Source organism: Manis javanica, chromosome 9 (assembly GCF_040802235.1).
Source record: "Manis javanica isolate MJ-LG chromosome 9, MJ_LKY, whole genome shotgun sequence".
Classification (NCBI taxonomy): Eukaryota; Metazoa; Chordata; class Mammalia; order Pholidota; family Manidae; genus Manis; species Manis javanica.
Window position 1 is genome coordinate 125,002,180 of NC_133164.1, and position 24,755 is coordinate 125,026,934.

Sequence of the window (24,755 nt, forward strand, 5' to 3'; positions counted from 1 at the left end):
CTGCGTGAGCAAGGTACGGGTGGGCCCAGGTCTGGACAGCTGTACAGGACCTGCCCACGGGGCCCCCAAGTGGCAGAAACAAGCCCTTCATTTGCAGTGGGGGAGTAAGGTTGCAGAACATTCCAGAACTAGAGCTCCATCAATCAACCAAGAGAAGACAGAAAACAAGAGCACGCAGTCTGGTGGAGGAGGTGGGTGTGAATCTGATTCCAGGAGAGCCTGTGTCTCGCAGGGAGAGAGCTCCCGAGGTGCATGATTCTCCGCTGAGCCCCAGCCGTGCAGGGCTGCAGGCTCAGAACTCCAGCTGCCTGCTGGCGGGAATCAGCTGCTTTGACACTTTCCTTCTGGGAACTTTCTAAAAAGTGGTCATCAGTGACTGAACAGAGGTGTGTATGTTTTAAATTTCAGAGAAATACATGCAGGTCTTAAAATTTGTCAGAGGACAGTTTTATGCACCAAAAATAAAGAGGCCTAAGAAAACTTGAAATCTGAGTAGGGTCTGTAGTGTGGCTGACAGCCTTGTTTCTCTTTCTGGGTGTTGGTGACACCTTTTGGTCATGTAAGATGTTACTGGGGGAGGCTGGGTGATGGACTCAGAAGTTTGTACAAAACAGGATACTCTGAAAATGAGGCATTTTGAAGAAACAAGCAAATGCTATGGAAAATCTGCCTGTAAGCTGAGGCCCAGAGGAGAGCGAGTCTAGGACCTGCTACCGGCGGGTGTTCTCCAGGCCAGGTGCACACGCGTGCACACGCATGGCCCCCTCAACTCCAGAAGTGCGCGCTTTCGCCTGTGAGCCTTCCTCTTTTTTTCACTGAGGCAAAATTCATGTAACACAAACGAGCCCCACAGAGTGAACAAGTCAGTGGCATTTGGTCATTCGCAATGTTGTGCAAACCTGGTTTCTATCTAGTTCCTGGACATTTTCATCCCCCCACAATAAAAACCTCACCTATAGGCAGTTTCTCCTCCACGCTCTCCCTCCAGCCCCTAGAAACCACCAATCTGAAATCTGTTTTATGGATCTACTTCTATGGACATTTCATGTAAATGGCATCACACCGCACATGGCCTTTTGTGTCTGCACTTCCATCGGCATCAAGGTAACACTGAACCTCCAGAAGCAGAGGTTGAGGACGTCCCCTCCCCTTGCTGCCACCACTGAACCCGGTGTGCCAGGCCACTCAGAATTCCATCAGACTCCCCTTCCTGGGTCAGCTATTTCTTAAATGATAAATGACAACGGCAAAAAGTACAATGTTTACATTTGCAAAACCATACAGTGAAAGGAAAATCAATTACACTAAAGAGAATTTTAAATGTAGAGTGCACATTAACTGCTGCCAAGTCGCCCAGAAACTTTCTTCTTGTCCTCAGCTTTCTGCCCTTCCTCTCTCCTGCCTCCCTCTCTCTCTCCCCACTCCCTCCCTCCCTGCCACCCGCCTCCCTGAAGCCTTTCCTCGGGCACCCCTGCCGGGGTGACCAGGGTGACATTGCAGAACCTGTGGACCCAAGATTGCCGACAGGGTGGCTCTGCTGTGTAGCCGGGTTTGAGAGTTACTGTTTCAAATTCACACCCAATACAGGAAGTCCTAGTGACTCAGGGTAATTGCTTCAGGAAAGGCCAGTTACTGTAACTGGGGCCAGAGATACCTAATAATTAATGGATTAGAAAATAGTTGACGATATTGCATTAAAAAATGAAAGCTAAACTTATGAAAATGTTCCAACTATTTTAGGGTTAAAAAAAGCAAAAATTCTGTACTCAAATCTGTATACCCAAAAAGAACCCTTCTTTTCTTACAGAATTTGCAAACATGGAAGCAGACACTGTAGCACTTCACCGGCATCAGTAACTGTAAGAGAGCTCTTTTAATGCAGATAAGATAGAAATGGACAGGACAGTCTAAATGGCAGCATCTCTCCCTTTCTTGGCAGTAATGGTGCATCTTAAAATCAGCAACATCTTAGAGACAAAGCCTTAGAAGCGAAGCCATTCAAACAGAATGCAGCACGCTTCACGGCATGAAACTCCCTCTTACATTTGGTCATACTATGTGCTCACCCGTCAAAATTAAAGTTTTAGTTTTCCAGTTTAAAGTTCGTTTCATATTTAGATTCCGCCCTTACGGTCTGTGTCTTTGATTCCATGTTCCTGTACTTCTTACTCAAGTTTTCTCCCCCGATCTACATATCGTTGCAACAGTGAAACACCGCCTGATTTCTGTAGCCGCACAGCACATTTTAATATTCTCAGATTGTAGATTATTACCAAGGTAGTAGCATCAATTTTTGTCCCTGAACCTAGTTCCTTAAATGTAGTATTCTTAACAAAATGTCTTTCTGTTGAGTGATTCTCTCACCCTCATATACTAATGAATTTGTCCCCCGATGCAGGACTAAGTAGGTAGGTAGAAAACCATCCAGGTGCTGGTGTAGAATGACAGGTCTATTTTTCCAGTAGAAATTAGGTTCTCAGGGTCATCACAGAGCTTCCGAGTAGGTTCCCATTGGGCCAGAGAGATTACAGTTGTGAAAGATAGAAATGTATTAAAAATTACAAAGGGGGAAAGAAAGAAAATCATGGGTTTCCTAGGTCCTAGAATTCCTAGCCTAGGGTTTGAAGCTGGGAAGATAAACTTTAAAAAATTATTATGGTACAATATCCATAACATCAGGTTTACCATTTCAATCACTTCAAGTGTACAGTTCAGTGGCATTAAGCACATTCATACTGTTGTGTAGCCATCATCACCATCTGTCTGCAGAATGCGTTCGTCTTCCCTAACTGAAACTCTATACCCATTACACAATAATTCCATATTTTTCCTTCCTCCAGCCCCTGGCCCCCACCATTCTACTTTGTATTGTTATGAATTTGAATATTCTATAAGTGGAATGATACAATATGGATCCCTTATATGACAGGCTTATTTCACTGAGAGCCATGTCTCCAAGGTTCATCTAGGAAGCTGTTTGATTCCACGGTGGAAGCACCGGAGCTCAGCAGAGGAGGGGCCCGCCCTGGGCCCTGGAAGCGTTCGGGCATGTGCTCCACAAAGCAGAGAAGGGGCTGAGGCTCCACAGTGACTGGGCACCAGCACCCAGCACCTCCCACCTGCAGAGACCAGAGCATTTGCCAAAGAACCTGGCAGGGCTTCAGCTGGCTGGTCTTTGAGATGACCCCACTGATATTTTCCCTTTATGAATCTGTGTAAGGAGCTGTGGTCATGAAACCCATGTGTGTTTCTGCTAGAAACACCACTGGCTTTGATCCGTCACCCCTCTGGCCAAGTGGGCTTTTCCTGCGTCCTCAGGGGCCACCTTCCTGGGGGCAGGCTGCCTACCCCAGGCCGTCTCTGGTTGGCTGGTGTCTTGTGTGCACCAGACTCCGCTGGGAGAGAATGCAGGGGCCACGGCCTGCGGCTGGCCTTTCCTCCCAGACCCCCTGCCTCGGCTGCTTCCTCCTCCTCCTTCTGCCAAATGTCCTTGCTTTCTTCAGAGAGAAACCAGAAGCCCTCAGACAAGATTTCTCAAAGGAGCCCCCGCTGGGGAGCAGCGGGAATCCCAGTGCTTGGTCACAGCTGGTCTTCCGTCTGAGTGGGAATGACCCTCCTCCCACTGCTGGCCATGCAGTGCCACATGGTCACGTGATGTCACACAGTGCTTCCTCCTTCTCAGCCCCTCTCTGAGGAAAAAAAGAGGCAGATGCTAAAAAGACATGAAAAGTGGCAAAATGGCCATGCTTCCAAAAGTTATTATTGTAACAGCTTTTTCTGCGATATTTCACTACTGTAAAATACACCCACTTAAAGTGTTTAATTCAATGATTTCTAGTGGGACCATCACCATCATCAATTTGGGAATATTTTTGTCCCCACAGAAAAAAGCCCTAAATATTTAGCAGTAGCAGCCACCAGGCTCCTTTGTGGATTCACCAATTTTGGATGCTTCATATAAATGGAATTCTACACTGTATGGCCTTCTGTGACCGCTTCTCTTGCGTAGCATGATGTTCCCGAGGTCAAGCATGTTGCGGCGCATGTCAGCGCTTCATCCCCTCTTACAGCTGGGTACTATTCCATGGGGTGGCTGGACCACATTTGGTTTGTCCATCCATCCATTTGTGGACACTTGGGTTGCTTCCACCCTTTGACTACTGTTAATAATGATGCTGTAAACCTTGTTTTCCTGTGGACACGTGTTGTATTTCCCTTGGTACGTACCCAGAGGTGGAACTGAGGTTACAGGGTGACTTGATGTTTCCTGGGCACACACATCTGGGCACGACACTGGGTGAGGGCCCCAGCCTTACCACATCCTTGTCAACACCTGTAACTGTCTGTCTTTTGATTCTAGCCATGGGTGTCAAAGGTGGTCTCACTGTGGTTTTAATTTGAGTCTCCTGATGACCAACGACCTTGGACATCTTTGCCTGTGTCTCTGGGTTGATGCACATACACAACCTGGGGATCCATATGCTCTTGCTCTGCTAGGCCTCTGGGACACTGGCGTGACCCAGACAGACACAACCTGTCCCACTGAGCATCAGGCCCAGGGCAGTACAGACACTAAACCAAACAGGTTTTTGCTATAATAGGGTCCTGGGGCGTCACCCATGCAGTGACCCACTAGCCACAATGCAGACAGGCCCAAGTCCGCGGAGAGGAAGGGCGCGGGTGGCCGGCCGGGCAGGGCGAGAGGTCCGGGGCGCGGTGCTGCTTTGGGAGACAGAGTTGCCGAAGGCTGGGGAGGCGGCCCGGGCGCGGCCAGGACTGTCATCCCCGCGGAGGGGCGCCTCGTCGCCCGGTCCCGGAAAGCGCAACCTCCGAGGCCACGTCCCGCCACGGAAGCGCAGCCAGCCAGGGGTGCCCGCGGCGAGCTGAAGGCGGCCGGAGCCCGCACGGCCCAGCTCCCGGCGCCGCGCCTCCCGGCCCGGGCCAGGCGCGCGTCTTGGCCCCGGCACGTCCCCTGCGCAGCCTGCCGGCCTCGCGGCGGGACCCCCGGGGTGACGGCGGGGCGCACTCCTGGAGACGCTCGGGACCCGGCCGGTCCACCGCGCCCGCCCGGGGTCGCCTCTCCCGGGGCCCGCATGGACGCCCAGGCGCGCGAAGGCCCCCGCGGGCGCGCTCTGCGGGATGCGGTGAGTAGGGCCCTCGTCCCGCCCCCTCCCGGGTTGTGCGCCCTCCCCACCGGGTCCCGGCTGAAGGTCGGGACGTGGGGGCGCTCCGGGCGGCTGCGAGGCCGGGAAGGGGCGCTCTGCCGGCGCGACCACCTCCCCATCCCAGGGCCACTCGGAGAACATGCCCGGCCGCTCCAGGTGTGCCAGCCGCTCCGTCCCCCCTCGCCCCCCCTCCCCCTGCCCCCCGCCCCGTCCCCACCCCCTTTCCGAGCTGGTTCCCGCGTCGGAGTCCGGACAATTAGTCACCAGGAGGCAACATTTAAAGGCTGATTAATTTGCCTACTAGCAGGAAGTCGCCAGGTGTGGTGCGAACTGGCCCACATTCCGAGGTGAGCCCTTGGTGACCGGCTGCCCCAGGACGCACCTGCACCTGCGTGGCCTGGGCCTCGCCCATGCCGAGCAGGCGGCGCGGATTCCATCAGGAGGGGTGCACAGCCCGTGGGCGAGCTGGGAAGCAGTGTCTAAATGGGGCGTGCCACCAGAGACTGAAATTCCCGCTTACAAACCCGATCCAGGTGTGGGGCAGGCGAGATGCCCCGGGTGCTGGGTGGGCTCTACTTAGGAGTTCTCTGAGGAGCCCAAGGTCATGGCGACTTTCTCCCGCGTCACTTCTACACTTGTGAGTTCCAGCGCTTGCACTTAGGTGTATGATCAAGTTTTGTGTATGGTGTGAAGTAAGGGTCGGGCCTCTTATTTAGTCTGACATTTGGCTATGTCATTGTTCCTGCACTATTTGTTGAAAAGATTTTTACCGTTTGAATCAAAGGCCTTGGCACCTAGTCAAAAACCAACTAACTACACATGTGGATGGTTGTATTCCATGGTGCTTAAAATGCCCTACATCAGGAGTAAATATATTCAACTGTTTTATGGTTCATTTTCTCAGGCAGAAAATATATTTCAGGAACTTCAAGAACATTTTCAAGCTCTGACTGCAACATTAAACCTCAGGAATATCCTTTTCTATATTATAACAAATACTGTAACACTTTTGGACTGATAAGTTATCATGGAATATCTTTGTGTTGTCTGCTATTAGTAAGAAGTTGTTGATCTAGGATTTACTGGTGTTACATCGGTGTTTACTTGGCATCAGGATGTATTAATTACAACTCAGAATAATTGCTTCCTGCTTGACCAGCAATACAAGTTTTTTGTACAGCAAGGATTAAATTCAAGGACACGGTATGCAATACTACCCAATGGGGCTTTTTCACCAAGCCATAAATAAATCTAGATAGTCTGTTCAATGACATTTACACTTTACCAAGCAGTCAGAAACCTATAAACAGAATATGTAAGGTTTCCAACACTGGGGACTACATGTGGCTCTGCCTACCTCTATTTTGTTTTGTTTTATAACTTAAGCAGCCATTGTTTTGTTAACATGAATCCAAGCAGAATGATAAATGCTTGTCTTCTTTCTGAGCGAATCCAAATGAGGATAACATCTGCCCTGGGACTGACCCAACCTGTGCTCACTTTACACGATTAAATTCCTTCCTTAAAATTTGTGTGGAAAGTATTTGTATATGGACCATGTACTTGGTAACTTTTTATTCTGTAGATGGGCTCCCACAGGGAGAAAAAGATTCTTAAACATGATAAAATTAAACTGTAGGAATGTTGGTTTTAAATAGTTAATTTCTACTATATTTACACACTCATTTGAGTTTAGTTAAAGCTGTTAAACATACCAACCTCATATCCCTGAATCTGCGTCCATGAAAGGGGATCCAAGTTTTCAGAACTGAGTTCATAGTTCAAAGGTTAAAGACACTACAAAAACCTTAGGAAAGTACTTGGTTCGCAGTGACCTTAAGGTGCTAGCATCTGCAGGCTTTCATGCCTCCTTTCAAAGTTGCCCTGCTTGGTGCGGTGACGCCATGTGCAATTTGAAGCAGGGTCTTTTCCCAGCTTTCTGGCTGGGTGCTCTGTGCCCCGTGTGTAACCCTTGACATTGCACTGGAGGAGATGGGAAGTCGTATTGAGGACTTGCAAAAGAATGTGAACGACTTAATGGTGCAGGCTGGGATTGAAACTTCTGCTAATGAGCAAATGGTAAGGCCATTATTAGGAAACTAAATGTGTTTACCTTTTGCCAGTCTTTTGGTTGTTTTATCTTGAAAAATACAATCCCATATTTGTTCACTAAGAAAATTACTGCCTCTGTACTACATGAAAACCTTCTAGAATAATAAAAGACATTTTATATAAAAGACATTTATAATAAAGGATGCTCTTTTCTAAATAGACCAACTGGAGCACTCTGCCATAATTCCTTAAAAAGTGAACATTTTAAATGAAAAACTGTTATGTAAAAACTGGACTTCATTCAAGTACTTTTCACCTCCACCCCTCAAATTAGTCTTATATCAAAATATAAATCACTATGAATAGGGGACTGGTGATTATAACTAGTAGTTTCTGTTTGAGACAATACATTCATGTAACCATTTAAAGAAGGCATGTGTTCACCAAGCCCCAACCCATTTCACAGCAGTTCCTGACCACCAGACTAGGCCCTCACAACGCAAAGAATTCTATTCCAGTGGAATTTTGTACTTAATCTTGAAGATGCAAATATATGCTTAACTTTGGTTCTCAGACTGGATTTATGTTCATGTGACATATATGGAGATACTTTAACATATTCAGATACTTGTGCATATTTTACTGACATAATATTCTGATTATATGGGCATATTTTGATTGTACAAAAGATGCCTTTGTTTTCCTATTTCTTTGACAATCCTTATCGTATGTGAGCTGGCAGATTATCCTGCTAAATCAGAGCTGGTTCACCTACCAATGACCTATACATATCTACATCTGGTATCCTGGTAAAAAAGATAAACCTGTAACCTGTGTCCTGCACATGAACTGCAAAATGTTGGGGAAGGTACTCTAAATCTGTCAGTAGGGTGAAAAGTATAGCTTTACCTATTAAGATTGTATCAGACAGGTCCACCTTCTCTAAAGCCTCAGTTCTCTCTGAGCCTCCTCTCCACCCCAGAAAGGGTTGCTTTGGTAGTAGGCCAAGTACCTGAGGGCAAGAACCACTTGGGCCAGTTTCTGGAGGAACCCAGCCCCAGAGCTTGGCACGCTGCCAGGCATGGGATGCTGGGCCAGCAACTCAGTTCTCTCCCTTCATCACTCAGACCCCAGCTGGCTGTTTTAAATTTGGCCAAAATCCATTTTGGTGCACATACAACCATTACTTAAGGCAGCATCTTGAAGTCTGTTTCAAAGCTGTTGATGTCTTCTAAATTAAAGGATGTAACTAAGTTTAAATCTGGATAAATCTGTGCTTGTTGGTTGTGCTAGGTCAGGGATTCCTAAGAGGGCTTGTGCTGTGGATTTCAGGGGATTCTACAAAACCCCTCAACTTGTGATCCTCTTGTGGGAAAGGGTGAGTGGGAGGAGAGCCCGTGACCCCAAAATGTTAAAAACTACCACTCTATTCTACTGGATTCGGTGCTTTGACAGTCTCCCCATTAAACTACATCAGCAGCACTTCCCCATGTCACCTAAATGCATACGGTTCGGTGCTGCCCTCCTGGACGCCTGAGGTGTCAGAGCGATGGACTGATACAGAAGTGATGTTTCAACCTTTGAGGAGTCCATACTGTTTATTCACCTGTAATGTGAATTTACATCAACTCCATCTGACTAGAATGAAAAGCATTTAACATTTATGTTTTTCTGTATACTGAATTGTTCCTGTACAAAATGTTTCTGTGATTACAGGAAGTTATGGTAATTTTATTGACAGCTCAGGGCTCCAGTTCATTTAGCTGTATGTTAACTGGCAAATTAACCAAGCTTTGCTTCTTTCACACTTTTTTCTTGCAGACCTGAAGGCAGTGGACCAGTCACCCAAGAGTGGTAAAAATGAAAACTGCACTTTTGAGTAATACACGACTATTTAAGTTAAAATTTCATCTTAGTAAAATAAGATTAACAGAGCAATGGCAATGCAGTAAGGATGTAAATTCAGGTGATTAACTCCTTACAAAGATGGCTGTAAAATGGCAAAATTTCCCAGTGAATACCTAACATTTGTAAATCTTGAAAAAAAGTATAAGCTCTATTATGTCACATTTTTGTTCTGAATTGTTCTGTATAGGTCTTTTTTGGAAAAGATCACAAGCACTTTTCTGAGAGAAGTTGCTTCTTAAATAACTGTACCCCAACTCAGCATTTCTGGTCCCAGTTTTTGGGGGGACTCATTTTTATCTTTCCAGCCAAAACAGATTCTGATAGGATGTTCTCCAAACCAAACCAGAGCAAGAAAACCAGTGACCCAGGAGCTCTGCATTCACCCCTGGCTGGCCTCATGCCCACCACTCTCCCAGACGCAGTTACCAAGGAGCACAAAGATCATACTTACCGTTACCCTGTAGATTATAGAGAATGTGTGTTCTATATACAAATACTTGTCCAGTTCACCTCTCTGAGCCAAAGTAAAATAGAGCTGTGATCACCTAAAAAGGGGTCTCTCATTATAAAAAATATTATTCCTGTGTATAAATCATATTCTTTATACAAGTTAAAAATCACTCAAAATTCTACAATTTAGAATTTGGTCAACATTTTTCTGTGCAATTTTATATATATACAAAATATGTATATATGTGATATTATTTATAATCTAATATCCTGTTCTCTTTTCATAAAACATTCCCCTATGAAAATTTTGTGCCCACTTTTAATGGCTAGTCTATCATATGGCCATAAGAATTTAATCATCTTTTCCTTTAATATTCCTTGGACTTTTCCCTCTTTCTTGCTATTATAAATAACGCTATAATGAGTACTGTCATCCTGAACTCTGGTCACACTTCATTAGGGTCAGAAGGATGACTAAAGCCAAATACATCTCAAAAAGTCCTTTTATTCTCCCAACAGTGATGCATGTCTTGTGCAATCCAGCTTTAAATGGCATAATTTAAGTTCAATATTCTTGGTTATTTAAAATCACAAAAGTTCCATGTGATTATGTGAAAAATCTCAAAGCATCTTAGCTGTGCTTGTAATTTTAGCAGAAACTAGAGTGGATATTTGAAGTAAACTAGATTTGAGTCCTCATCAATAATACAGAACAGTTTAAAATCCAGGATTTCAAAGAAATTGAGTAGAAAAGAAAGACTTATTAGTCAAAAAATACTTCTAAAGAAATCTCCAAGCTGCCCCCCTTTTATAGACTGACATTTAACATCTCAACTATTCAGTCAAACCACAGACGTCTACCTTTAAAGAGAATATTTGGCATTTTTTAGTATCATACCTGTTTCAGTGTCTTCCTAACACTTATGTAAATGACTGCTATATCCCAGCACTCTGTTACATATATTTAAAAGAAAGACTGTTTTCATTCTGATGTTTCAGAATGTTTAGAGGGAAAGTAAGATGCATTTACATGTGTCTATACACTTATTCTATGTTAGACTAGGTAATACAAAACTTTAGTAGAAAGCAGTTTATTCATAAGTAAAATGGAGTTAATTCAATATTAAATCATATGCCTGAAATTTAAAACTCAACACAAGTTCTGAAATTTATGAAAACATAAAGCTTACTAATAAAGGGCTGAATTTGTAAGGCTTTAAATTCTGTTAACATTCTTTCTTTATAACCACCGTCTCTTGTGTGATCTGTACCCCCCAAACTACCAATTCACGCCAGGAGTCGTACCCCTCAGTACCTCACAGTATGCCCTGACCTGGACAGGGGCTGCTGCAGATGCAGTGAGTTAAGGTGCGGGCGTGCTGGAGTGGGCGGCCCTCAGCCAGTGATGGCATCCTTATGAAAGAGCTGAATTGGACACGCATGCAGGATGATGCCACGTGAAGACAAAGGCTGGAAATGGGCACGCATCAACAAGCCAACAACTGTCAGGCACCACCAGACACTAGGAGAAGGGTGGGACAGATGCTCTGTTAGAGCCCCAGAGGAAGCAGCTGGGCTTCCGGACGTCAGATGTGTGAAACACATGCTGTTAAGTCACCCAGGTGTGGTACTTTGTGAAAGCAGCTCCAGACAACTGTACAAATTCCCACTGCCATGTGTGCAAAGTGTGCCAGTCCCACAGCACACACACCTGAATGCCAAGGTAAAGATGAGAAATAATTTCCCACTACCAAAATCAGTAATATGTACATCAAGTTTCTTAAGAAGTAAACAATTACAAGTGTTCCCATCACTATGTACTTTATTTATCAGCTGGGTATTTACAGATGTTTGTATATATAAAAGTACAGAGGCCAGGCGGTCCTTACTGCACAGACCTGCCAGCTGCCTGCATGTTGTGGGCTCTGCCCGGAGCTTTCTTTAAGGCTTGAAATAGCTCATCCTATTTCCATACACAGAGGACCTGCAGCTGGAGGAGGGCTCAGTATCTGTACTTGGTGGAGTAGTCCTTGGGGGACACGACCAGGCCACGGCCCTTCCGGGCGCCCCGATACACAGTCTCGATTATGTCGATCATCTCCTGCTTGTCCTCCATGGCCCAGTTGATCTTATTGTTGTTGCCAGTACCCAGGTCAATCATGATGTGCTTGTTCCTGCAAGAGGAAAGAAAATAGGCCGACACTCACGAAAACCCTCCTCAAAGAGGATTCTATTAAATAAAACCTTAGGTGTCCCGTGGTGGCAAGCTCTCCAACATTGTTTAAGACAAAGAGGATACACAATTTAGGAGAAGACCAGATGCCACCTAAACACTCTTTTAAAAGCACAATGCGCTTTCCACCAAGCTCTTCTCGTGTGATTCTGTATTTTCTTAGGACAAATAACCTACAGGGCAACTGAAGGGTCAAAGGGCAGATTTAATCACTCAGAAAGTCAAATTGTTTCCAGAGGGTTGTACTAATTTACCTGAAAACAGCAACGTACAAGCTCTTCATGGTGCTCTCGTGAGCTCTTGGTGCAATTTTTATTAGAAGCCCGACTAGTTGTGAAATGAATGTGGTATTTTGCATTTCTGTGATCAGGAAAGCAGATGGTTTTTTACCAATTTATCTTTTAAGAAGCTACTTCTAAAAATTAATTTACATGTGAATTTTATAAAGATATTAACCTGCTGCACTAAATTTTCCTGATGTGTTGAAGACTGACTTTTATTAATTTAACTTTGCACTTCTACAAGATCACACATTTGGCTTCAACCCACTGTTCCACGAAGCACCCCACCCTGCAGTCTCTGGTTTGGCCTCCTTTCTTCCAGAGTGCATGTCCAAAAGGTAAATGTGGTGCTCCCCTCCTGCCAGGATAACATCCCAAGGGCCAGAAACCTGGGGTTTGACCCTGCCCGCTCTTCCCTGACATACAGCAGAGTCCCATCGTGACCTGTCAGCCTCTCCACATTCTTGCAGGTCCCCAGACATGGCGTGTGTTGGGGCCTTTGGGTCAGCCCTTCTGGGAAGCAAGGCTCCTCTAAGCTCACCGCACTGGCCTGAAGCACTTGCAGCCGCCCTATGGGGGTACACATACCACCCTCTGGCATCTCGTTGCCCTTTGCTAATTCACTGGGCTGCTCATCAGCAGGAGCTCTGTGACAGCAGGAAGCCTGCCTCACCTGACTGAATGTCCTAGCACTAGACTGAAAAGCCCAGCAGGACTTGATACTGCTGGCGAGTAAGTCAGCATTAGTACCGATGCTGGTCTCCCTCCTGGAGTTCTGCATCTGTCCTAAGGACACATCCACATGTGCGCTCTGCCCCGGCACTGCCTGCCTTCTCTCTGCAACCTTCTTCCCGGCCGCATGTCCCACTCCACGGCTGGCCACAAGCTGGGGAAGCAGGGCCCACGGCAGCCCACAAGAATCCCACCTGAGGTCTGTGGAGCAATACTGAGGAGCATGACAGAAAACACCTGGGTTGTCTCAACAGCCTGTTAGTAGAAATATGGACTTTAAGATGCTGCTCAGAAGTGGGGAACCGGACTCAACCAATAACCCGAGCAAGCTTTGTGGATTCTTCCCTAATGGACTGCCCAGGTAAGAGCCCACTTACTCCCTCCCACTGGCCTCATGAGAGCCTGAGAGAAAACCCACCAAACCTGCCTGGACTTTGACCTTCAGAACCTTGAGCCCTTGGATGGTGGTTTTCTGCCACTGACAGAATGTGAAACCAACACACACCTTACCCAATGCACCCAGGCCCTCCTCAACGACTAGGGAGTCGCTCCACTCATCATGTGTGGCCCAAGGCTTACACTGCTATTTACAGACTTCTGTATTAAAAATAAACAATGCATTCTGACAAGTAGAAACAATGTCAAACGGTGATTTTTTTTCCTAATTAAATTTCCGTAACAGAACTTTTTTAAAACTCACATTACTTAACTTTTTTATATCAATACGATGAAATATACTTGTTATCTGCATCAGACACCTGTGTACCTAACCAGGCGCCATTCCCATGTGTTCCTTTGATGCAAAGTCCATAAAGCATGTATACAAATTAATCCCAAACAAGTAGGGAAATTCTATTCCTCATGCCAGTAACTGACTGACTAGGGTCCAAACTGACTATTTTAGCTGATAAAATAACCTTGTACATAAAAGCAAAAAATTCAGTACAGATTTTCCTCTTGGGTTTCACAAAAGGACACTAAGTCATTGAGATCATATTTTAAAATGAGTTATTGTAAAACAGGCATTTTTCATTAACAAATTATATTTAAAGGTTTAAATGCCAGTAAGAATGTCTTCCATTTAGTTATATTTCATCTAGGTTTCTGGGCAAAGTTATTTCAAAAGGGTAATTTGTTACTGAGTAAAGGCTAGAACTGGAATTGTTACTCTGAAAATTACTTAAAAGGCCACATGGCTATGTGCTACTGAGCTGCCTCTACATAAAAGAATCGAAAGATATCTTGATTACATTAAGCTTCCACATCAGCAATACTCAGTATAAATAACAACTGTAAGAGTACACACCTGAAGAAAAACATGACAGTGCATGGGTCGTACAACTCATACATCTTGTTGAAGTCAGGCACCTCTGTAATGTCCACAAGATAAATAACTGCAAAATTTTTAACCTAAAAGTAAGAAAGATTGAAAAAGAACAGATAACTTAAAATAACAAATCAAAAATTTTTATTTTATAAAAACTACATTAAAAACAAAACAAGGATTTATGCGTAACAGGACAATCTTCAAATCAACTGCCACAGGACAATAATTCAACATGAAAAGGATCCTGAATGATTGGCCATTTACAACTCACTTTAACATTTTTCAGAATAGCAAGTTCCAATCCTGCAGAAAATGTCCACAGATATATTATGCAAGCTCACCTGGCAATAATCTCTATGAACTTTTCTGAATTTGTATTTTTATAAATACTTAATTACATGCCTTAAACCACTGTTTTAGAACATGCCTTTAGGACTCAGTCATACATTCCCCCCACTTATTTAGGTTTGAACACTTGCAAATACTATGACTATTACCCCAAATAACATTGTAAATAATAAGTCTTCTTAACCTTTTCTTTAGCTGCAGTTCATCAGATTTAGAAAACCCAGGGAATTATAAAATTAAATCATCTCTAATCTCAACACCCAGAATTAACAACTGCAAATATATTTTTAGTATTCTTTTCTATTTTCTAGTATATCATAAAAAATTTTCCCAAATCTACTATGTTAGTTTTAATAGTGTGATCATATTGTACTTATACCACAGTATTTTACATCCTGCTTTAATTAGAAGCATTCACTTATGTAAATTATATACTTTCCAAAACCATAATTTTTACGGCTATGTAACAGTTCATCAAATGGCTATGCCATTATTTTACCTTTATTCTGTCATTTTTTGTGATTTTTCAAGAACACCAGTAATTCAGATTTTTGACTAATATCAATCATTCACCTGTGAACATTCTTACCCATTAAATTTATGTACACACTTCATTACTTCTTAAGGATAAATTCCAAAAATAGAATCTCTAGAACAAAGGACATGCCATTTTAAAGGCTCCTTAATAAAGACAATATTGCCTCAATGCTCTCTAGAAAGTTTATGCTAACTCATATGTTACAGGTTCAACTGTCCCCCAATACACTGAGGTCCTAGCCCCCGGGACTCAGACTGTAGCCTTGTTTGGAAACAGGGTCCTTGCAGATGTAATGAGTTAGGAAGGTGAGGCCAGACTGCAGCTGGGTGGGCCCCTTAGCCGATTTGATGGGTGTCCTTATATGGAAATGGCCAGGCAAAGACACAGACGTGGGAGCAGCCCTTGGAAAGCAGGGGCTGCATGATGTCTCTGTGAGCCACGGAGCACCAAGGATCCTGCCCACGACACCACAAGCTGGAAGCACCGAGGAGGGACTCCCCTTTCAGGCTTCGGAGGGAGTGCGACCCTGCTTCCGCCCCCACTGGACTGGGTCTCGGGACGGGGGCCCAGCGTTCCTTCCGCTTCACTCCAACCTGTCTGTAGTGCTTTGTCAGAGGGGCCCTAGGAAATGCAGACATGCACACTTCTTCACATGAAACTAAGTCTAAAACTCTGTGATTTAACAGGTGAAATAACATGGTATCTGGGATTTGCTTTAAGTACTGCAGCATAAGAAATGTTAGCAGAAGACACAAAACTGACAGGATGTTGGTAATTAGGGAAGCTGAACGACAGGTACAGAGGAGCTCACTAGACGCTCCTCTCTAGTTTTGGGAATATGAAAAGTATTTACTATGGAAATTTAAACCACCACCACCAGAGGAAGGAAGAAAGAAATTTACACTAACTGAGGACCCCCCTATTCCAGCTTGGGTCAGGAGGACACAAAGCTCAAGCCCTTGGCGCTGTGAATATGGCTCCCACCGTGCGCCCCACCGCCCAACCGCTTCTACGAAGCCCCACTGCCAAGCCTTCAGAAGCCACCACCCAACCCCTCTTGGTCTGGCTCATTCTGCCAACACACTTCTGAAACTCTGGTTTCCTGAAGCACCCACGGTGAGAACGTGCTGGTCATGTCTCTTGAACCAGTCTTATTTTCATGGTAAACTAATAAAGTGTATTCTGGTTTTATTAGAAAAAAAAACTGCACCACACGTTAAAACTATATGTATATACATATATAAGCAGAAACATCAGTACATATATGTATATATACATAAAGTGGTGTGTGTATACATATATACACAAACATACACACACACCCAAATATATATAGTGGTCAGTACATTTATGTAAACTGCTCTCTATGTAAAATGGTCAGGCGGTAGGAAACCAGGTCACCCTGACTCACTTTAATTCTTTCAATGCCTCGCCCAGGGACAGACATACAAAATAAATAACAGTAACAATGATTACATATCAATTTATGGAATCATCATGTAAATATTCAATTATTTGAAAAATCTAATTGACAGGGTTATTAATCATGTACTTTAGAAAAAAGTAAAATCACAATAAATCATCCATTTTTATGTTGAGTATTAAATAATATAACCCCTTATATTTGTGGACATTTATTAATCAAGAGACGAATGTAACTTGTTCAGCTACATCTCCTTTTGTCTTCAAGCTCTGCCTGGTCCGTCCGGCTCCCAGTCCGACTGGGACAGAGGCGGAGCATCGCTTCAAGCTCCCCCATCTCAAGAACTTGAACACGCTGCTCTTTCACACAGACTAACTTCATGAACATTTAAGGGTCCGCTCTGTGCAAGGCTCTTCTCACTCATTACTTCTAATTATTTCAACACCCGAAACAGAGATATTAACATTTTGTCTGGGCCTAAACTGAGGCTCAGAAAGATGAAGTGACTCCAAGCCACACGAGCAGGCAAGAAGCAAAGCTGGGACTCGTCAAGTCTGGCTCCATAGCCCAACCTCTGGATGAGATTTCCTACCCAAGACCGAAAGAACCAGCCTGCCGAGGGGGGCGTGAGGCCGTGGGAGTTTGGGAGTCGGTCAGGCGGAGAGGCTGCCCGTGTCACATGGAGACCCTACAGAGCACTGCAGGGGCCGAGGCAGCGTCTGGATGAGGAGGGTCCAGGAGGTGAGCCTGCAAAGGCATTAACAAGTCCAGTTTCCTTAATTATTTACAGGGAAGTAGGGCTTAAAGAGTTGAGCTCTGTACACACTGCCTGGAGAAAGCTCAGAAGCTTCCTGTGAAAGGATCCTGCAGGCAGTGACTGGAGTGGCTCTGGGCCGGAACCCCTGCCACCAGCATCTGACCGGGGCCAAGACAAGCCCTGCACAGCTGAGGGCAGGGAAGGGCTGCCTGAGAGATACATTCAGACAGGAGGGAGCTGGGCTGGGAGCCCGACAGGTCCAGTCGGATGCAGGTCTGCTCAATGGAAGGCTTTCCATACAGACGAGTCTTCCAGGAGCTTGGCTCTGAACGAGGGAAGTGGACTTAGGCCTTAAGGTGGAGAAGACAAAGCCTCTCTCCCAGCCACCCCACTCTCCTCCTCCCAGGGAAAGAAGAGAAGGCGTCTGTGCAACGGAGAAAAGAGGGTAAAGGAATGGGAGAAAAGCAAATGTTCAAACAGCCCCTGTTGAAGTGTTATTTTCAGGGCCACAGTGGCCACACAGACGACAGGATCATGGGAGGAGCATCAAAGGCTCCCCTACGGAGCGGATTCCTGGAGAAAGTCACCCTGCTGGATTTCGAGGCTCTGCCTTCATCTAAATTTCACTAAGCAGAGACACTTCCCTGTATTACTTCCCACGTAACAAAGATTATAATTTAAAATGCCAAATATTACCATTACAGTGTAACACACACACACACAGCTGTCTCCCAAAGCATCAACTGCCAGTCCAACGAAAGCCCAAGACACCTCTCAGATGCGGTGCGAATTATTTAGCCAATTGGTCCTAGTCCTAGAACTTCCAGATCTTACAAGGTCGGAAACTGACATGAGAAACCATACCGTCTTAAAAAAGGTTAAAATACATCTCATCTCTTTGTATACGAGGACACTGAGCCATCCCAACGGTGATGTCATGTAATTTTGACCCTGTAAATGCTGGTTTTTATAGTGAGACTGAAAACAGGCCTTCTTTCCCGTTGCCTTCAGTTATGAGTGAGACAACTGCAGCTCATTCACAAGTAAAATAAGCCATGACATGACACCAAGTGCTGGAGTTTTTTTCTCCTCTACATAAACTACATTCAGGTTCTTCAGGTAAATATGAAGCCTCACAAGACCATAAGCACCATGTCTATTGGGAGACTGTGTGTGTGTGTGTGTGTGTCTGTGTCTGTGTCTGTATGTGTGTGTCTGTGTCTGTGTGTGTCTGTGTTGTCTGAGTGGCCGTGGTGGGGAAGTGCACTAGAGCAAAGAGCAAAGCAGGATGTATGTGGCTTCCTCACAAGTGAGCGTGTGGGTCTTTCTTCATGTGGCCTCAGAGCCAAACAGAACCTGGCACATTCAAGGCACTCATCAACATTATTGAGTGAATGATCTTAACAATGAACTTACATTTCCAAACTCAAGAAACACATTACTGTCACTGAAAATGTGTTTCTGGACAGTGTGGACTCGACTACACGACCGAGTCCAGGCAGGCCTGCTGTACGAGGTGGTGCGGCCCAGCTTCTTCCAGAGCCTCGCCGCACAGGAGCGCCTCCAGCTGGGTGAGGACCAGCTACAGGGCACCACTGGCCTTCCTCTGACTGCGGACGCTCCCGGTTCCTCTCCTCTGGATAAGTTCCCATACGTCAAAGCTTCCCAGCCCGGGATACTTGGATTCCACTGTGATGCCTTCCACATGGTTTGGACTATTTCCCCTCAACATTTCATGTCCACTGATGGATCTACAGGTAATTAAAACTCGTGTGTTTTATATATAAAACTGAAATTAAGCTAGTTCTCTATTATCTTTCCTCCATTTAAAAAATGTTCCTTTTGAAAAAATGGGGTATCCAAACAGGGCTTGTAACAAGATGAGGAAGATCCTCTGTTATCTGCCATTTCTGCAGAGGGGCATGTGTCCTCTTGGTTCCTATGGGATTCCTTGTTTGAGCAATAACTTCTGCTGGTTCTTACGTGATGCATAAGAACGATCCCCTGAAATTGTTCCATAAATGTACTTGCCTTATATACTATTTTATTGAAATGTATGATCATGCATATCTGTACAAGTTTTTTTAACACACAAAAATTAAACCTCCCATTTATTCTTTGTTACTATCACTCTACCAAACTCCAGACATCTGTAAATCTTTAAACATATCTCTGTGTTTTTAGTACAGCTCAAAACTAATCCAGCATGGAGGGCTCTGTGGAATCATCAACTCAATGTGCCACATTCCAGGAGAAATGGTCTGATTAAGTCCAGCCTCAACCCTGGGGCTTTTACTCACTTTAAAACAGCTGGAGTATCCAAACAGGGCTTGTAACAAGATGAGGAAGATCCCCTGCTATCTGCCATTTCTGCAGAGGGAGATTTTTAAATAGAGAGTTAAATTGTTCTTCATACTAAAACCTTAAATTTCAGAAATTCCTGTTGAGCTTCCCCCAAAAGGGCTTCCAGAATTATAAACTAATATCTGCCCTTATAATAAGTAAAACATTAACAGTTTTGTAAAGCACTTCAAATTTACATTTTGAATAACTATTCTATAGTATTCAAAGTTTATTAAAATAGAAATCCAAATTTTTGGGCAAAAGAAAAGAGTAACTTAAAAAATAAAAAATACTCAAAGTGAGCCCAGTTGAACTGTTCTCATCAGTAGGTTCAATACCAAGAAGAGTGTGTCCATTGGTGAGGCAACGATTCAGTCTACAACTGACATGAAAGGATTAGAAAGGAACAGCTCTGGCAAAAGTCCCTAAAATCTTACATTAACACAGAAACTCTGTCTCCTAGCTCAGAGCTTCTTGCCGAGTTTTGCTCACACACTAAGGGCTGAATGACCCTCATGTGTCTTCTCAGCCTAGCCCCGGGCAGCACGTGGTGTGTGTACCCCCACCTGCAAGGTAGGATCTAGGACACATACCCGAAGTTATTCCCAAGTCAGCACAGCAAGAGCCTACTTGTTGGAGAAGCGCTCTTAGTCGAGTCTTCCTGAATTCAGTATGTCTGCCTCTGACCTCCATAGCTTAAGCAATGCATAAATAACTCCCCACGACCACCATGCTCATGACCTCTGACCCATATGGGGTCAGGTGGAAGGAACCAGTGGGAGAGAACTGCTGCTCTCCTGAGTTCCCCAGCCTCCTCAAGTTCTTCAGTGCCCAGATGAGGAGATGGCCAATCAGCACAGCCCTCCTACCTACTCTGCCCAGACCTCCGACGATGGGTTTCTTAATGTTATATCCAATTCTCAGGGGAGCTTCTTAAAAGAGCAGTTTCTGGACCTCACCTCAGATGTGTAGAATCAGAATCTCTGAGATGCCCTGTGCATCTTCCAAGTGATACTTACGACAAGTGATACAGACCAGTCCTGCACATTCACACTGCCACGCCCCTCCTCACTCTCCCACCAGATGGGAGACAGTAAGACAGCATTTTCTCCCCTAAATACAAAACACAGCCTCACATCGTTACTAACTCAAGGCCGTTATTTTAGCCCAGCCTGTGTCAGTATCACCCCCGTTAAGAAAAGATGGCTAAATGATTCTTTTATTTTTACTCTTTATTTAAATAAATGACCTATTAGTGGAATACTAATAAATTAAATGTTCTATTAACTCTAATATTTGCCTTTTGCTCTATTCCTATGACTGCAAAAATCCAAGTCAAAATTCGCTTAAAATCACCACGAGGAAATTTTAGAGACAGAACCAAGTCCTGGTCACATCCCATGCCCTGCAACTGCACTGCTTTTGCCTGCGAACAGGTGCAACAGACAACCCGGTACACTGACATTAAAAAGAAAACTAGCCCTAACAGAGCACAGTTCTGTTTTCTCCTAATGTTTCATGAACTGGAATCACTCTGAGTTATAAATCAAGTGACTTACAAAGAGTATGGTGGGGTAAAGAAAAGCAAAACAAAAACGAAAGAAAAAGAACAGGGCTTAAATGTTCTGCTTTATAAATATAATAAATAAACATGGTTCCAAAAGAAGAACAATCCTTTTAAACTAAGATATTTAAGTTAAGCTCCAACGTCCTTACCAAAGCATGCGAACTTGTTTTGTTCATGGCACCGTGAATGAAGATTTCGAAAAGCACCATACCAATAGGAATTACTGACTTACGGAAAAGAATCATGAACCCCTTTCAAACTTGAAAATCCGTAAACTTCTCCCAGAAAAAGACACAAGCGTTTCTGCACAATTTCAGGATGCAAAACCACCATCACGAGACAAGACCGTTGCCCTATATCCATCCTGCTCCTGCCTATTTTGTGCAGGTCAGAAACTACCGCAGGAAGAACGGACATCTGCAAATCAAAAGGAGTCGCGGTACCTTTTCCGCTATGCTGTACAGAACCTCGTCCATCTTCATGCACGTGGGGTCCCAGTCGTGTCCGAACCGAATGACCACCACGCGGTCTTCCTCCGACAGGATAGCCTGGTCCACCTGCCAGCCGTTGTGCAGGTGCGGGAGCATGTACGACATGGCGGGCTCGAGGCTCTGCGGGGCGAGGCGGCTCCAGCCTGCGGCTCGCGGCCCGGGGACTCCGCGCAGCCCCCGCTCAACCCCCGCCCGCCAGGGTCCCCTCCCCGCCCCAGGGCACCACGATCCCCGCTCACCTGCGCCCGCACCGGGCCTCCAGCACAGAGATCCTTACGGGCGTGGACGCAGCCGGCTTGAACGTGCGCGGCCGCGCTGCGTGGGCGGAAGTGACGCGCACACTGCGCGCCGCGTGCACGGAAGTGATCAAGCGTGTGCCCGCGGCGCGTGCGTGGAGCTGCAGGTTGTCGGTCTCCGTGACGCCGCGGCACTGAGCGCCGCCTTCCGGGGGTGTCGTTGCTCCCGCCCCGGGCGTCGCGAGACGAGCGGCGTGGGCTGCGGTGCCGCCGCGGTGGGGCTGCAGTGGGAAGGGCGCCGTGCCCGGGGGAGGGGCAGGGGGCTGCCCAGGCGGGGACCGGCGGCGGGGCCGTCCCGATGCCCGAATCGCACGCAGAGGGGACCGCTGTCCTGGCTTGGGGGGGTGGAGAGACTCGGACTCCCACATATATTAGAACTAGTACTTTATTATTTTAATTTTGCTATTATTAATGTACAATTACATGAGCAATATTATGGTTACTACACACCCCCTATTAAGTCCCCGCCACATACCCATTACAGTCACTGTCCATCAGGGTAGTAAGATGCTATAGAATTACAACATGTCTTCTCTGTTGTACTGCCCTCCCCGTATCCCACCGTCCCCCACCCCACTACATTATGTATGCTAATGGTAATAGACCTTTTTCCCCCTTATCCCTCCCTTCCCACCCAACTTCCCCAGTTCCTTTCCTTTTGGTAACTGTTAGTCCATTCTTGGATTCTGTGAGTCTGCTGCTGTTTTGTTCCTTCAGTTTTTTCTTTGCTCTTATGCTCCACAGATCAGTGAAATCATATGATACTTGTTTTTCTCCGCCTGGCTTATTTCACTGAGCATAATACCCTCTAGCTCCATCCATGTTGTTGCAAATGGTAGGATTTGTTTTCTTCTTATGGCTGAATGATATTCCATTGTGTATATGTACCACATCTTCTTTATCCATTCATCTACTGATGGACACTTAGGTTGCTTCCATTTCTTGGTTTTTCAAAATGGGCTGCTGCATTCTTAGGGTAAATTCCTAGGAGTGGAATTCCTGGGTCAAATGGTATTTCTATTTTGAATTTTTTGAGGAACCTCCATAGTGCTTTCCTCAATGGTTGAACTAGTCTACATTCCCACCAGCAGTGTAGGAGGGTTCCCCTTTCTCCACAACCTCACCAACATTTGCTGTTGTCTGTCTTTTGGATGTTGGCCATCCTGACTAGTGTGAGGTGATATCTCATTGTAGTTTTAATTTGCATTTCTCTGATGATTAGTGATGTGGAGCATCTGTTCATGTGCCTGTTGGCCATCTGAATTTCTTCTTTGGAGAAGTGTCTGGTCAGATCCTCTGTCCATTTTTTAATTGGATCATTTGCTTTTTGTTTGTTGAGGTGTGTGAGCTCTTTATATAATTTGGATGTCAACCCCTTACCGGATATGTCATTTATGAATACATTCTCCCATATTGTAGGATGTCTTTTTGTTCTACTGATGGTGTCCTTTGGTGTACAGAAGCTTTTCAGTTTGATATAGTCCCACTTGTTCATTTTTACTTTTGTTTCCCTTGCCTGGGGAGATACATTCATGAAGAAATTGCTCAGATTTATGTCCAAGAGATTTTTGCTTATGTTTTTTTCTAAGGGTTTAATGGTTTCATGACTTACATTCAGGTCTTTGATCCATTTTGAATTGACTTTTGTGTATGGGCTTAGACAATAATCCAGGTTCATTCTTACATGTAGCTGTCCAGTTTTGCCAACACCTGCTATTGAAGAGGCTGTCATTTCCCCATTGTATATCCATGACTCCTTTATCATATATTAATTGACCATATATGCTTGAGTTTACATCTGGGCTCTCTAGTCTGTTCCATTGGTCTGTTCTTGTGCCAGTACCAAATTGTCTTGATTAATGTAGCTCTGTAGTAGAGCTTCAAGTGAGGGAGTGTAATTCCCCCCACTGTATTCTTCCTTCTCAGAATTGCTTTGGCTATTTGGGGTCTTTTGTGGTTCCATATGAATTTTAGAACTATTTGCTTTAGTTCATTGAAGAATGCTCTTGGTATTTTAATAGGGATTGCATTGAATCTGTAGATTGCTTTAGGCAGGATGGCTATTTTGACAATATTAATTCTTCCTATCCATGGGCACGGGATGTGTTTCCATTTATCAGTATCTTATTTAATTTCTCTCATGAGTGTCTTGTAGTTTTCAGAGTATAAGTCTTTCACTTCCTTGGTTATTTTTATTCCTATGTATTTTATTCTTTTGGATGCAATTGTGAATGGAATTGTTTTCCTGATTTCTCTTTCTGCTAGTTCATCGTTAGTGTATAGGAATGCAGCAGATTTCCATGTATTAATTTTGTATCCTACAACTTTGCTGAATTCAGATATTAGATCTAGTAGTTTTGGAGTGGATTCTTTAGGGTTTTTATGTACAGTATCATGCCATCTGAAAACAGGGACAGTTTAACTTCTTCCTTGCCAATCTGGATCCTTCCTAGAACTAGTACTTTTTTTTTTTTTTGGCCTGAAATTTTTTTTTCTTTATTAAGGTGTCACTGATACACAATCTTCTGCTCAGGTTTCACATGAGCAACATTGAAGCAAAACTATTATCAAGTTTTGCTTCCCCACTATTATCAAGTCCCCAGCACATACCCCATTACAGCCACTGTCCACAGTATAGTAAGGTGCTATAGAGTAACTTCTTGTCTTCTCCGTGCTGTACTGCCTTCCCCATGCCTCCCTCCCCCCATATTATGTGTGATAACCATAATCCCCCTTAATCCCCTTTGGCCTGAACATTTCCACTTTTTAGCTTGTATTGAAGTTTTTCTTGTGGATGAGTAAATGTTAATTTTTACAGATGTTCCATGCACATTTGGAAAGTGT

At 44.7% G+C, this 24,755-nt stretch overlaps 2 protein-coding genes and 1 long non-coding RNA gene across 11 annotated transcripts; 1 reads left to right on the plus strand and 2 right to left on the minus strand.

Moving 5' to 3' along the window:
• Positions 1 to 1,854: 1,854 nt before the first annotated feature.
• LOC108392757 (uncharacterized) lies at positions 1,855 to 5,028 on the minus strand. The gene is made up of 2 exons (XR_001852104.3): positions 4,228 to 5,028; positions 1,855 to 3,689 (listed from the first exon to the last, which is right to left on the minus strand). It is a non-coding gene; the product is annotated as an uncharacterized lncRNA (long non-coding RNA).
• On the plus strand, positions 4,991 to 13,443 carry HSBP1L1 (heat shock factor binding protein 1 like 1). 5 transcript variants are annotated; one of them, XR_012121290.1, is made up of 6 exons: positions 4,991 to 5,144; positions 6,070 to 6,136; positions 7,150 to 7,244; positions 9,039 to 9,071; positions 10,872 to 11,298; positions 12,334 to 13,443. XR_012121290.1 is itself a non-coding variant. In XM_073213269.1 (5 exons), the coding sequence occupies exons 1-4, from the start codon at positions 5,094 to 5,096 to the stop codon at positions 9,042 to 9,044; spliced, it is 219 nt and encodes a 72-aa protein (XP_073069370.1). In that variant the 5' UTR covers positions 4,991 to 5,093; the 3' UTR covers positions 9,045 to 9,071; positions 9,431 to 10,796. The 5 variants fall into 5 exon arrangements, 3 of the variants coding, with proteins under 3 accessions (XP_073069370.1, XP_073069371.1, XP_036863340.1); XR_012121291.1 differs by having other exon boundaries at positions 10,917 to 11,298; XM_073213269.1 differs by lacking the exons at positions 10,872 to 11,298; positions 12,334 to 13,443 and adding an exon at positions 9,431 to 10,796.
• On the minus strand, positions 11,380 to 21,995 carry TXNL4A (thioredoxin like 4A). 5 transcript variants are annotated; one of them, XM_017653203.3, is made up of 4 exons: positions 21,855 to 21,995; positions 21,568 to 21,735; positions 14,128 to 14,231; positions 11,380 to 11,749 (listed from the first exon to the last, which is right to left on the minus strand). In XM_017653203.3, the coding sequence occupies exons 2-4, from the start codon at positions 21,718 to 21,720 to the stop codon at positions 11,578 to 11,580; spliced, it is 429 nt and encodes a 142-aa protein (XP_017508692.1). In that variant the 5' UTR covers positions 21,721 to 21,735; positions 21,855 to 21,995; the 3' UTR covers positions 11,380 to 11,577. The 5 variants fall into 5 exon arrangements, with proteins under 5 accessions (XP_017508692.1, XP_017508693.1, XP_017508697.1 ...); XM_017653204.3 differs by having other exon boundaries at positions 21,568 to 21,681; positions 21,855 to 21,932; XM_017653208.3 differs by lacking the exon at positions 21,855 to 21,995 and adding an exon at positions 19,515 to 19,584 and having other exon boundaries at positions 21,568 to 21,658.
• Between the last annotated feature and the right edge of the window lie 2,760 nt (positions 21,996 to 24,755).

What these genes read in the sequence shown, in the direction of transcription:
- TXNL4A (XM_017653203.3), bottom strand. Translation starts at nt 21,720, where the DNA reads ATGTCGTACATGCTCCCGCACCTGCACAACGGCTGGCAGGTGGACCAG. An exon ending in TGTACAGCATAGCGGAAAAG is followed by an intron (nt 14,232 to 21,567) that starts GTACCGCGACTC and finishes TCTTACTTTTAG; the next exon opens with GTTAAAAATTTTGCAGTTAT. An exon ending in ACTGTCATGTTTTTCTTCAG is followed by an intron (nt 11,750 to 14,127) that starts GTGTGTACTCTT and finishes TTCCTCTTGCAG; the next exon opens with GAACAAGCACATCATGATTG.
- HSBP1L1 (XM_037007445.2), top strand. Translation starts at nt 5,094, where the DNA reads ATGGACGCCCAGGCGCGCGAAGGCCCCCGCGGGCGCGCTCTGCGGGAT. An exon ending in GGCGCGCTCTGCGGGATGCG is followed by an intron (nt 5,145 to 6,069) that starts GTGAGTAGGGCC and finishes TCATTTTCTCAG; the next exon opens with GCAGAAAATATATTTCAGGA. An exon ending in TGCAACATTAAACCTCAGGA is followed by an intron (nt 6,137 to 7,149) that starts ATATCCTTTTCT and finishes TTGACATTGCAC; the next exon opens with TGGAGGAGATGGGAAGTCGT.